The 14164-nt window shown below is 39.0% G+C and overlaps 1 protein-coding gene across 3 annotated transcripts in view; it reads left to right on the top strand.

Moving 5' to 3' along the window:
• Positions 1 to 14164, top strand: part of CHL1 (cell adhesion molecule L1 like) — a 100875-nt gene that overhangs the window by 14474 nt on the left and 72237 nt on the right. For all 3 annotated transcript variants that reach the window (XM_010590043.2, XM_010590044.3, XM_003409782.3), the window contains exon 4: positions 13630 to 13752. In XM_010590043.2, the coding sequence (XP_010588345.1) occupies positions 13630 to 13752 (123 nt within the window). The remainder of the gene's footprint in view (positions 1 to 13629; positions 13753 to 14164) is intronic.

Here is a 14164-nt window from a genome sequence, read left to right as displayed (position 1 = left end):
TTCAATTGAGTCAGAAATCAGTAATAAAAAGAAAACTAGAAAAGTCTCAAATCTTTGGAATTTGATAAACATACTTCTAAGTAATTCTTAGGTCAAATAAAAAATGGCAAGGGAAAATAGTATATTTTTGAACTGATAATAGTGACAATTCTACCTGACAAAATATGTGAGGCAGCTAAAGCGTTATTTAGAAGGATACTTACCTTTAAAAATTTATTTTAGAATGTAAGAATAGATGAAAATTAATGATCTAAGCTGTCTTAGCTATCTAGTGCTGCTATAATAGAAATATCACAAGTGGATGGCTTTAACGAACAGAAGTTTATTCTCTCACAGTCTAGTGGGCGTTAGCTCCAGGGGAAGGCTTCTCTCTCTCAGCTCTGGAGGAAAGTTGTTGTCATCAATCTTCCCAGGCCGACGAGCTTCTCAGTGCAAGGACCCTGTTCCAAAGGAAGCACTATTCTCCTGGCTCTTGTTTCTTGGTGATGTGAGGTTCCCATATCTTTCTGCTCACTTCTCTCTTTTAGGTCACAAAAGAGATTCATTTAAGACACTACCTAATCTTGTAGAGTCCTGCCTCATTAATGTAACTGTTGCTAATCCCACCGCGTTAATGTTATAGAGGCAGGATTTACAACATAGGAAAATCACATCAGATGACAAAATGGTGGACAATCACACAATACTAGGAATCATGGACTAGCCAAGTTGACATACAAATTTTGGGGGTACACAATTCAATCCATAATATTCTACCCTTTGGCCCCTAAAAATTCATGTCCTTGCCACATGTAAAACACATTCATCCCATCATATCATAACAAAAGTCTTAAATAAACTCCAAGTCCAAAATCCAAAAATTTCTCTTTATATGAGTTATCTACTTCCAAAATACGCTGGTGGAACAGGCACGAGTTAGACATTTCCATTACAAATGGGAGAAATTGGAGGGAAAGAAGGGATACCAGGCACCAAGCAAGTCATCAGAACACATTACATTAGCCCTCAAGGCTTGAAAATAATCCTCTGTTCCCTGAGACTGTTTACACAATGGCCCTGCCCTCCAGACTGTAGGTATTGGCCACAATCTCTGGATTCTGAGTGGAGGCTCCTTGGCCCTGGGCTCCAGCTCCACCTTCCAGGCCCACTGGAATGGCAACTGTGCTCCCTTGAATTTGGGTGGCCCCATTCTCCTAGTCCCTCTGAGTGACAGCTCCACCCTTTGAGAGCCCAGAGTTTGTGGCCCTACTTTTGAGACTGAGGCAGTTCTGCTTCCTGTGTCCCTTGTTTCTGCAGCTTCTTCTTTCTAGTTCCTTGGCCTCTTGGCCCCCTGGGGCCTCACTGCCTGTTTCTGCCCTGCTGGGGCAAGTGTTCCAAGGCTCTTCATCTCTATCAATAGGTGCCAGGAGGCACCCTACTCCCATTGCTATCCAGTTGATTCCAACTCATGGTGACCCTGTAGGAGAGTAGTACTGCCGCATAGGATTTCTAAGGAGCAGCTAGTAGATTTGAACTGCTGACCTTTTGGTCAGCAACCTAAGGTCTTAACTCAGAGGTTGGAAATGAATATACTAACTTAAGCATAACAGAAAAACTCAAAGAAAATAGAGTGAAGGGAGAAAGTAATATAGAAGTGGGAAATAAATCCAACACAGACGTACAAAGCTTTTATAGTGAAAAGTATACATATTTATGGAAAAACATTAATGAAGACCTAGGTAAGTGGGAAAAAAAAATATACCATTTTCATGTGTTGATTCAATAAAACTATTGTGTGAATTCTGTCTGAATTGATAACATAGATTAAATGAAATGAAAATCCTTACAGTTTGTTTTTCTGTTTGTGGAATGTGGCAAACTATTTCTCAAATATGTTTGAGGAACAAAGGGCAAAATTAGGTAGAAACTCTTAAAGAATAAGAAGAAAGTGGGACTTGCCTTATTAGATATCAAGACTCAATGTAAAACACTCGTAATTAATCCAGTGTGCAGTGTGGCTTTGTGACCAGCACCCAGTGCCGTCGTGGCTTTGTGAAGGGTTAGATAAATTGGCCAGAAGAACCACACAGAGAACCCAGAAACAAACCTTCATGTATGTGAAAACAGTATAAGGCAGTTAGCATGGATTTTTAAAAATTATTATAATTAAATGGTGCAAAAGAAAGGATTATTGCAGAAAAACGTTCAACTGATGTTCTACCTCACATCATACACACAGATTCCTTCCAGGCGGATTAAAGACTTACTAGTGAAAGGGAAACTCTTCAAATAAAATAGAAGATGATTTGGAAAATGTATTTATGGCCTCAGGGTAAGGAAAATTTCTTAAACCAGATGTCTTAAAGATTAAAGAAGGAATTCATTAAAAATACATCTGACTACATTTGATTTTAGATGTTCTTTTCATTAAAAGACCCCAGGAAGAAAGTAAAAAGACAAGCCACAAACCAGAAAAAGTTATTGGCAATATATACAACTAATAATGTTGACTATCCTGTATATATACATAACTATAAAAGTAAAAACCCATTGCCATTGAGTCAGTTTGAACTCATAATGACCCTATAAAACAGAGTAGAACTGCCCCCTAAGTGTATCCAAGACTGTAATCTTTATGGAAGCTGACTGCCACATCTTTCTCCCATGGGTAGGCTGGTGGGTTCAAACTGCTGACCTTTCAGTTGGTTAGCAGCCAAGTGCTTAACCACTGTGCCACCAGAGCTCAATCTGTAATAAGAAAAAAAAAAAAAAAAGGATGTGGCAAAAGATATAAACTTGCATCTGAGATAAAAAGTAGGGTAGACAATAAAAAATAGGAAAATATGTTCAACATAATTAAAACCCTTTGCCATCAAGTCGATTTCGACTCATAGCGACCCTGTAGCACAGAGTAGAACTGCCCCATAGGGTTTCCAAGGCTGTAGTCTTTACGGAGCAGATAGCCAGATCTTTCTCCAGCGAAGTGCATGATGAGTTGAAGCTGCCGACCTTTCTATTACCAGGCCAGCACTTAACCACTGCACTACCAGGGCTCCTTTCAACATTATTACTAATCAGAAATATACCACTTGGAACTCAAATACTAAAAGCATTTGACTCCATGAATTTGGGAAATATTGAAAAGTCTGAGCGTAATGCTTTCAGGTGGAAATGTGCTGTCACAAGAATCCCTCGCTACGACTGGTGAGAGTATAACTTAACCACTTGATCATTGTAAATCATGTTATCATCACTTTCTTAGGTGATATGTTCATATCCTATGACCCAGTGATTCTACTCCCTTGTTTTTGTGCAACAGAGGCATATGCCCCTTGTCCCTGTACCCCGGGAATGTTCATAGTTGCACTGTTTGTATTAAAACAAAAATACTGGGAAAAAACAAGCTCCCATTCATGTTTAGACTAGAAAAAGAAATTCTGGTATATTTACATAAAAAATACTACTTACCAGTAAAAATCAATGAATCTCAAGAATGTGTTGGCAATAGAAGGAAATCTCAGAAGAGCACATGCAGTGTGACATTTATATAAGTTCAGAACTGAAAAAGTAAACAAAACATTGATTAGAAGTACACGTTTCTGTGGTAAAATTATAATGAAAAACACAAGAATGATAAAAAACAAAATCCAAGATAGTAGTTACCTCTATATGGGGTTGGAAGGGGTTGAAATCAGCTCCAGAGAGATACTGGTGATGTTACTGCTTTGTAAACTGCATGGTGGGTAGGAAAAGTGTGTCAGTTGACTTCCTTCCTTCCTTCCTTCCTTCCTCCCTCCCTCCCTCCCTCCCTTCCTTCCTTCCTTCCTCCCTCCCTCCCTCCCTTCCTTCCTCCCTTCCTCTGTCTCTCCCTCCCTCCCTCCTCCCTTCTTTCCTCTCTTTTTTCTTATTCTTTACAATCATTTTGTAGTCTTTTATATATTCAAAATAAATAAGTTGTCTGTAGTATGATGATTTGTCTGAAATATAAGCTATGTGTTGTTATGTGAGAAATTGGAGCATAGAAATGAACAGAGCAGTGACAAGTAAACCTTAAGTTGGGCTTAGGACTTTGGATTTGAAGTAAGATTTAATAGAAATTGTCCATGAATTCAGGATCAGAAAGCATTACCATGAAAATTGTGGTTGAGGGTCAGAAAACTGTGTATACTATTAACTGAAATAAGTTAAGACTAGAAATACAGAGTGGAAGAGAGCCAGAGATATTAAAAATCTTCTGTAGAGGACAGGGCTTTACGGTGAATTCTAGTGGTTGCTATGGAGACACAAAGAAAAATGTAGTATCTAGACCTATTGCAGAGAAAGATGTGCCTTAATTGCAGAGAAAGAAATGCCTTAGTGTAAGAAACTCCAATTAAAGGATTTTAAAAAATATTTTCTCCCCTTATCTAAGCACACCAAGTTAAAGAGATGAACAATGTAATGGTAATTCTGGCCAGAGTCTGCTAGTATTGTAGTTAGGAGATGGAGTTTAGATTTGAGCTATGCAGTAGGTAATTACTCTATTTTTCTGCTGCTGTAGAAAAGAGCAAAATAAATTAGGTTTCTTAGGCATTATTTCCCATCTCTCCTGAAATTACTTCATCATCTAACATCTTTCTGAAATCATCTATGTACTGAATAGGACCACTACCCTTAGAAGTTTATAAATCAGAGACCATTTAAAATGTCCTATGCCTTTAACAATTGATTCTCTTAAGCTATAGAAAATTGATCTTTCTTTTTATTAATAGAAATTTTGTGATTTGAGCTTTTAGAGTTTATATTGCTTATTTCTTAAAGTTTTCATTAGACTTTCCTTAAGGGTTTTAGCCCTCTAAGTTTTGACATGAGTATAATAGCTGAAAATACCCCATTATTGTTCCCTACAAATGGAAACCTATGTCTCTCTGATATTTTTATGGACAATATTCAGTTGTTGTCTTTCAATGGCATTGCAGTAGTTTTCTAGAAAAACAAGATTTGAAAAAATAAATTAAAAACAAAGTATTATTTTCATATATTTGATAAACCATTTAAATAAATGTATTTCCTGGCACATGACACGGGGTTTTATTCAGTGAATTTTCAACGAATCTTTATTAAGCCAGTCATTTTTCTAGTAATTGGTATCTAAACCCTTTGCCATCTAGTCAAGCCTGACTCACGGCGACCCCAGGCAGGTCAGAGTAGGATTGTGCTCCATACGGTTTCCAGTGGCTAATTTCTTTGACGTAGATCACCAGGCAATTCTTCAGAAGTGCCTTTGGGTGGACTCAAACCTCCAAACTTTCAGTTAGCAACAAGTGCAGTAAGTGTTTGTACCATCCAGGGAAAGTCTCTGTCCCTAAGAAACATCCGTGCTGTGGATATGGGTAGGCGGAGCCAAGGAGCGGCGAAGCTGTTTTCTTGCCTTCATTGTCCTAACCACCAGTAGCGTTGAGATGATGATATAAAAAGCTCTACTTTTGTCTGTTCAACACTCCCCACCAGTCAATACACAGACCAACCTTCTCTATTGTTGTTTCTTTTTCTTTTAAAATCAGCTTTATTGAGGTATCATTTTTGTGTCATAAAATTCACCTCTTATAACTATATAATCAATGGGTTTTTAGTAAATGTGTAGAGTTGCTATCAGTATAATTCAATATTAGGACACGTCCATCATCCCAGAAAGATTCTCTGTGCCCTTTTGCAGTCAGCCTGTGTCCCAGCTCCCGGGCCCAGGGACCCAATTTACTTTCTTCTTCTACACATTTACTTTTCTGGCCATTTCATATGCATTGAATCATACAATATGTGGCCTTTTCGGTCTGACGCCTTGCACTTAGCATAAGCTGTAGCATGTGTTAGTACATCCATGTTGAGTTTCATCCATGTTGTAGCACATATCAGTGGTTTATTCTTTTAATGTGAAATTCAGCAGTTGGATTGTTTCCACGTTTTGGCCATTATGAATAGCGCTGCCATGAACATGCACCTACAAGTTCTCTGAATCATTAAAGCTTTAAGCTGTCTACTGTTTAAGAGAATCTTTTGATTGTCATATGTATTAATTGGGATCCCTAAACTAGGAAAGATGCCATATTATCATATTTTTCCTCCTTTGCATTGCCTTGGAGATGCTGCAAGTAATAATACAATTTCCATATGCTTAGTAAAATAAGATGGCAGGCTTAGCAATGGCACCCTCCACCAAAAACAAAACAAACCCACGGCCATCGAGTGGATTCCAACTCACAGGGACTCCTTAGGGTTTTCTAGGCCGTAAATCTCTATGGAAACAGACTGCCACATCTTTCTCCAGTGGAGCAGCTGGTAGTTTCAAACTGCCAGCCTTTCGGTTAGCAGTCCATCACTTTAACCACTTGGCCTACCCTGTTTTAATGAAAACCAGTTAGAATTACTCACATGCTGGATTTGTACACGTGTACAATTCTCTTTATTCCTAAGATACACCCTGGCTATTTACCACTCTGGTTTGGGAATGATAAGGTCCCGAAAGCAGGTTATGATAGTGTTACCACAATCTGGCGAGTTAAAGCTGCCTGCTGCAAACAGCCAATTCTTCAGACGGGGTGAGGTGGGTAGCAAGAACTTTAGAAGATATACTGGTATATGGAGACAGAGGGGAATGATCTCCTCCTAAAGCGGTCTGTCTCCCCCAAATGGAGATTGGCTCAAAGATTTACAGGGCAAAATCGCAGGTTTCAGGAACTTGCGGAATGTCATTCTCTCCTGGGGTGGTTCTGGTGATCATGATCCCAAGGTATCATGTCATCCGCCCGGGGGGTGGCTGGTCTCCTGGGGTGATTTCGATGGTCATAAGATTCTCTTAGGTCCTGTCATTTGTTTTTACAGTCTGAAAAGGACATTAGTCATTAGTAAAAATTCAACAAGGAAAAAGGAACTGAGCAGCCAAGAAATAAGTTTAGAAGAGAGAAAAATGGTGTAGGTCCTGTTAATGTCATGGCTGAGGAACCTGTTTCAGTAGCATATGCTTATTTTTTTTCTAACATATGCAGACCAACCCAAGAAGATCAATTTGTTCCATTGAGAGTGCAACTTTGAATTGTGAAGGTTTAATTAAGGCCAAGGACTTTGCTTTCCTCTGTCAGAGTATGTGAATGACTGGAATGACACAAGTCGAATTGGGCATCCTTCCTTAGCATGAATTCATTGCGAGCCCCTGGACTGAAAGACAGTTGTTATTTCTCTGCAGTCCTAAATGGATTAATGGGGTGCTCTACAGGAAATGGGAATCAATTAAATCATTTTAAAGCCAGAAACTGGAGTTAGGGGTGGTATAGTGTGTGAGCTCAGTAACATGTATTCATGGTAATGATGCTAATCGCAAGCAATTTGTCAACCACGTTCAAGTGCAATGGAGGGCACTCAAAAGCCCACTAGGCCAGTCCTATAAACAGAGCGAGAAGTCAAAATAGACAAGCTCTCTGGCATAGGAAGGTCAGCCCATTGATGGGAAAGGCGGGAACAATGTTCTAAAAAAAAATAGGTTCTACGTGAAATGCATAGCATTCCTCCCCTTTTGGCCCCTCCTTACCTCCTCTGGAGAAGTTTGTTTGAAACATTTGCATAAAAGTACGGAAGTTGTTAACATATAGGCTACAGGGAAAATCAGCAACAGCAGAAGAAAACTCTTTTCCCTTAGCCACTTCTCTACAATGTGGCTGCATGTTTGTCTTAGCCATCTACTGCTGCTTTAACAGAAATACCACAAGTGGATGGCTTTAACATAGTCTAGTTTTTTTTTTTTTTTTTTTAGTAGGTTACAAGTCCAAATTCAGGGCATCGGCTCCAGGGGAAGCCTTTCTTTCTTTGTCAGCTTTGGAGGAAAGTCTTTGTCCTCAATCTTCCCCTGGTTGAGGAGCTTCTCAGGCGTGGGGACCCCGGGTTCAAAGGGCTCGCTCTGCTCCTGGTGCTGCTTTCTTGGTGGTATGAGGTCCCTAACTCTCTGCTTGCTTCTCTTTCCTTTTATCTCTTCAGAGATGAAAGGTGGTACAGGCCACACCCCAGAAAAACCACCCTTTACCTTGGATCAGGGAGGTGACTTGAGTAAGGGTGGTGTTACAATCCCACCCTAATCCTCTCAATATAAAGTTACAATCACAAAATGGAGGACAACCACAGAATACCGGGAATCATGGCCTAACCAAGTTGATACATATTTTTTGAGGGACACAATTCAGTCCATGACAGTGTGCCTAGCAAACTAAGATTATTTGGATAATATCAAAATCAAAGCAAACCCAAGCCATTGCCATCGAGTCGATTCCAACTCATAGTGATCCTACAGAACAGAGTAAAACTGCCCCATAGGGTTTCTAAAGGAGTGGCTGGTGGATGGAACTGCTGATCATTTATTTGGTTAGCAGCCAAGCTTTTAACTACTTGCCACCAGGGCTCCATTTGGATAATAGCTAATGTGTATCGAGTACTTTCTAAGTGCCTGGCAATATTTTTAATTGGTTTACTCTAAATCTTTTATTTAAAAATTGATACAAATCACTGAGTTAGGTTCATTACATTTCCTGTTTTATGGATAAGGAAACTGAAGCACATTAAGCAACATGTTCAAGGTTGCATAGTAAGTGTTGAAACCAGGATTCAACCCCAAGCAGTTGGCTCCAGAGTCCACAGGCATAACCCTGATGCTATCTTTACAGGGTTACCTCTACTTTGATCATTCAGGCAACACATGCGCTAGATAAGCTGGAAGGTGCTGAAATTTTTTGTTGACAACATTTCTGCAGTAGAGAATCAGAGTCTTGTAGAGTCAGGAGAATACAAGGAAACTTTTGATGTTATTTCTTGAGTGCCAGAGAAGGATACCCTGTAGAGGAATACAACTGGATAGCGATTCAATTGCCAGTGTCTTCTTCATTGAGGTGGCTAGTTAGCATGAATTATATTTAGTTAAATGACTCTGATGCAATTTTCATTATTATTCTTTGCGGTTAAGCAAGTTGGCATGGTGGGATTTATAACGTTTAGGTTTTATAGCATTCTTGTCATAAGAGGCTTCTAACCTAGTGAGGCTTTTGAGGAGCCCAGTGGGATGGATTCAAAGAATTTTAGGATTCCAGAGAAAAGTAAGAGGAGATGCAGAAAGGTAAAGATACTGGTCTGCAGCTATGCATCCAGTTAACTTTGGTGGTTTGGCTACAACTCAGATTATTCTAAAGCCCTATTGAATATCCTATAAAGATTAAACTCTTCAGAAATTTTCTTTCTTTCAAGTACATAGATATTATTTTCTCTATATCAGGTTAAAAAAAAATTGAGATGGTGAGTTTTTAAAACTTGCAGAGCTCCTACAGATTTCTCAATTGTAAGTCTGCTGTGTCTCAGTATCTCCAGTAAGAAGACTGGTGTGCAGCGCATTTGTCTCTAGGAAACATTTTCCATACTAGATTCTAACAGGGGAAGTTTTCAGAAACCTAGCAGTGAATATCTGTGAGTGTTACTTATACCCTTGGAGTTGTTACTAGAAATTGCCTACTATACTGAATACTAACTGTGAAAGCATATTGGAGAAGAGTGAAGAGGCAGATGCAGTGATACACATGATTTGCTGGTGCACAAAGATTGATGAGATGAAATTGACTTCATCTACACTGGGCTATGATGGAATTCCCAAACATTCTTAAAGTCTTGATTACCAATACCAGATGCCCATGAGTGGATTCCAACTCATGGTGACCTTATCTGTGTCAGAGTAGAACTGTGCTCCATAGAATTTTCAATGGCTGAATTTTTGAAGTAGATTGCCAGGCCTTTCTCCTGAGGTGCTTCTAGGTGAATTCAAACCTCCAGCCTTTTGGTTAGCAGCTGAATGTGTGAATCGTTTGCACCCAGGGACTCCAAGTCTTGATTCCAGTTGCCATCTAGTGGACTCTGACTCAGGGCAACCCCATGTGTTTTGGGTAGATGCTCGTGTACAATTAGCATCTGACCTCATTGCAGAGAGGCCATTCCAGGGTCAAGTCCAGGCTTGTTGAAACACAGTTGGATGATTTTGTTTTTGGTGCTGATGGAATATTCATTTGAAATATGTTGGCAAATCAAAGGAGTGTAGCTGCCTCACACAAAAGGAAAAAAAAAGAGGGTTTACAATTTATTTTTAAAAGTATTGCATCTGTCCAAACCCAACAATGCTAATGTCTATCACCACAGGAACTCGATTATCAAAAGTCATTGGTTAGTTACTTTTAAATAGAATCATTTCTTTATTTGAATTGCGGTAGACTTCATGGCTCCTGTTCAGTTACAGTAATTAAAGTTCACATTTATCCATGAGTGTTAAAAATTTTCACTTTCTAGTATGGCCTCGGGCTCACTAAATAGTTTCAAAATCAAAAAGTAAGGACTAATAAAAGTTGACAAATTAACACCCTTTACAGTATCTCTTCAAGGTCTTAATAAATATATAAATATTCTTCATTGTTTCCAGATATTAATTTCGTCTTGAGTTAAAAGCTGTTCCAAAGATCTACGGCAGCTTGTCTACAGACTTCATCAGTAGTCTGTAGACAAGTGGTAGACTTGTAAACTTTATTTTATTTTTCATTATTGATGCCTTGAAAGCCAGTTGAATTATATAGTTATATGGAGTTAGTGTTTTTAATGTAGATTTAACTCATGCAGGCATATTTCTTCACTGGCAGTACTATCTATTTAAATTTTTAGATTTTTCGTATGCTCATAGGGTGCTGCTCTCCAATTCGGGTATTATATATCTTATTAATTACCTACTTTACATTATAAGTCACTTGCTGAGCTATGTATTTGTATTGTGTGCCATCAAGTTTTCTAGGCTGTAATCTTTACAGGAACAGATCACCAGGTCTTTTCTCCCTTGGAACGGGTGATGGCTTTGAACTGCCGACCTTTGGCAGCTGAACACCTAACCTTAGCACCACCAGGGATGCTTTTTATTTATATCCGGTAGTACAAAGCTTGCTTGTTTTAGAAGAGGATTACATATTCTTTCCTTTTTATAATCTATATTTCCCTACCTCTGGTGCCTGTTATAGCTGAGTATAAACGGACTCAATAACTACCCAACAACAAAGCTAATTCCAGTGCCAGTGAATGCTGGACTTCAGTTATAGCAGGTTATGCTAAATAAGTGATTTGAAATTGAAGCTTTGGGCATATAATATACCTCTTACTGCAAGATGACTTGCATGTCTGTCGCTCTCAGTCAAAGCCAAAGCTTTACCAAATCGGTGGCATTCATACTTTACCTACAAAGATCTTGACACAGTAAACGTACTGAACATACTTTCCTATCTTTTGATGAAAACGTCTTGTTATCTATAGAAAAAGTGTGCTTCAAAGATACATGCCATTTCAAATATGTTTCCAGGTTTACCAAGAGAAACCCAGCAACCATCTGCTAGAATGCCAAATCTCAAAGGATTAAAAGAACAAAAACAAAAAATAACCCTGGACCTGAGTTGACCAAAATGGAATCTACCAAAGGACTGTCACATGACTATAAAATGAGCTGAAGCCAGCCTTCTAAACTTTCAAAGGCTCTGTAATAACCACACTGCCCCATTATGTCAAGTCTGGAAAGGTCCTTGAATTTAGACAAAAAAGCAACTCATTATAACCAGCTGGTGTATCCATAACAGAAATGTCAGCAAGCTCCCTTAACCTCTAAGGAGGTGAACAGGGGAGACTGGGGCAGAAGTGGACAATAAATGCAGAAAATATACAAAGCTTCTCAGAAATAATGATAATCTTTTGTGAACCATAATTTAAGAAAGAAATATGGAAATGGAATACCACCTAATAAATTCCCCAGACCAGGAATATTATAAAAGTCCTTTTAAAGGCCTTGCCTTCCATGAGAAAGGAACTCTGGTAGCACAGAAGTTAAGCCTTTGGCCGCTAGTCAAAAGGTCTTCAGTTCAAACCCACTAATGGCTCTTTAGGAGAAAGATGTGGCAGTCTACTTCCATAAAGATTACAGCCTTGGAAACCCTAGGCAGGCCTACTCTGTCCCGTAGGGTCACTATGAGCTGCAATCAGCTTGACGGCAATGGGTTTTGGTTGTCTTCCATAAGGACCTGTGTACTTCTGTAATGCAAATTTGTCAACAAAGTTGAAATGTACTAACATAATGTTCAGACAGAATACATTTTGAATTTTCTTATAAATAAAACCAGACCCATTGTGGTCGAGTTGATTCTGACTCATAGGGACCTTATAGGGCAGAGTAGAACTGCTCCATAGGGTTTCCAAGGAGCAGCTGGTGGATTCAAACTGCCAACTTTTTGGTTAGCAGCCAAGCTCTTAACCACTACACCACCATGGCTCCTTCTTATAAATAAAATAGGATCATATAAATCTTAAACTTTGGTGTTGGATTTTGCAATGGATTGAACTGTGTCCCTAAAAAATATCTGTCAGCTTGGTCAGGCCATGCGTGGTTGTCCTCCATTTTGTGATTTTCCTATGTGTTACATAAATCATTACCTTTGCCTGTGGTTAAAGAGGATTAGGGTGGGATGTAACACTATTGCTCAGGTCACATCCAACGTAAAGAGAGTTTCCCTGGAGTGTGGTCTGTACCACGTTTTACCTTACAAGAGGTAAAAGGAAAGGGAAGCAAGCAGAGGGTTGGGGAACTCACACCACCAGGAAAGCAGTGCCCAGAGCAGAGCACGTTCTTTGGACCTGAGGTTCCTGTGCTGAGATGCTCTCAGACCAAGGGAAGATGGATGACAAGGACCTTCTTCCAGAGCCGACAGAGAAAGCCTTCCTCTGGAGCTGATGCCCTGAATTTGGACCTGCAACTTACAAGGCTGTGAGAGAAAAAGTTTCTCTTTGTTAAAGCCATCCACTTGTGCTATTTCTGTTAAAGCAGCACTAGAAGGCTAAGACAGATTTCAAACTTTGCTCAGTTCTGACTTATATTCTCATTGTCACTCTATTGCTCTTTTAGCAGATTGGCTGCAACATGAAAGAAAAAATAGGCTGACATATCGGAAGGTCCCATTTCCTACATCAATTTCATTTTCGTTTAAAATTTCATTTACTGGGTGTGATTCCAGTGTGAATGCCTCTCTTTGCAACTTAAAGTGGTCCTGTTGGCTTTTCATGGCTTCCTTCCTGATACTTCCATGTGGGTTTTGGATTTTTTCTTTAGTCTGGTTAATGCTCTGAATGGACTATTTAGCAATTACTTTCAAAGACTTCACAATAAAGCAAGAGATAGGCAATATGTAACTGCCTAAAAAAGAAATCACAGGGTTTGGAGAAAAAAAAAGAAGATTGCATATCAATCAAAGCTAAAATGAGCAAACCTTGTGACCCAGGGTTTGCACATCTGCCCAGAGAGATAGGCACAAGCATGTTCATGTCTTAGGACATCGCTTACCAAAGATATGTTGTTGATAATTGAAAAATGAGCAAGCATTTTATAAGTTGTGAATGGGCACACACCATATTCTTAGAAATATTTATCTCTGCAAGGGAAGATGTGAGCACCAGGATTTGGAGCGTCAAATTTATTCAAATGCGCTCATTTTTTTTTAAAGAAGAATGTATTAAGGTATTACTTGTGACATTAAAAGTGAATTTTTAACATAATGTCTTCAAATGATTTATTTACACCAGGTGTTCCAAAATTCCCAAAAGAAAAAATTAACCCTCTAGAAGTGGAGGAGGGGGATTCAATTGTCCTCCCATGCAACCCCCCCAAAGGACTCCCACCTTTACACATTTATTGGATGAATATCGGTAAGTAAGGTTCCGTTCTGTCAATGGGGGTGGGGAGGCATTTTAATTTTATGCATCATGGCACATAACATAGTGAAAAAAAATTAATATTAGGTATCATTGTGAAATCAAATGGATTTTTGAAAAATTAGACCCACTTTTAGTCGGTCCCCAATCTACACTGATGGGTATACATGAAACACTGAAATACCACCAAATATGCCTTTTGATTTTACCATATTAGAAAAGAGCAGAGGCTGCTCTTACGTTAGAGTATGTCTCTGAGGAATACACATTCCATATTCCAAATAACTTTCTTACCTTTGGAATATAATCTCTGTTGTAGTTGAGGACGGCTTGTGTCTGTGTTGCTAGCTTTATATACTTCTATGTTAATAATGTTGGTAATGTTCCAACTGCTAAATACAGTGGT

The sequence above is a fragment of the Loxodonta africana genome, chromosome 22, assembly GCF_030014295.1.
Source record: "Loxodonta africana isolate mLoxAfr1 chromosome 22, mLoxAfr1.hap2, whole genome shotgun sequence".
Taxonomy (NCBI): Eukaryota; Metazoa; Chordata; class Mammalia; order Proboscidea; family Elephantidae; genus Loxodonta; species Loxodonta africana.
Note: the sequence above shows the minus strand (reverse complement) of the source record. Positions and strands in the feature narration are given on the sequence as shown.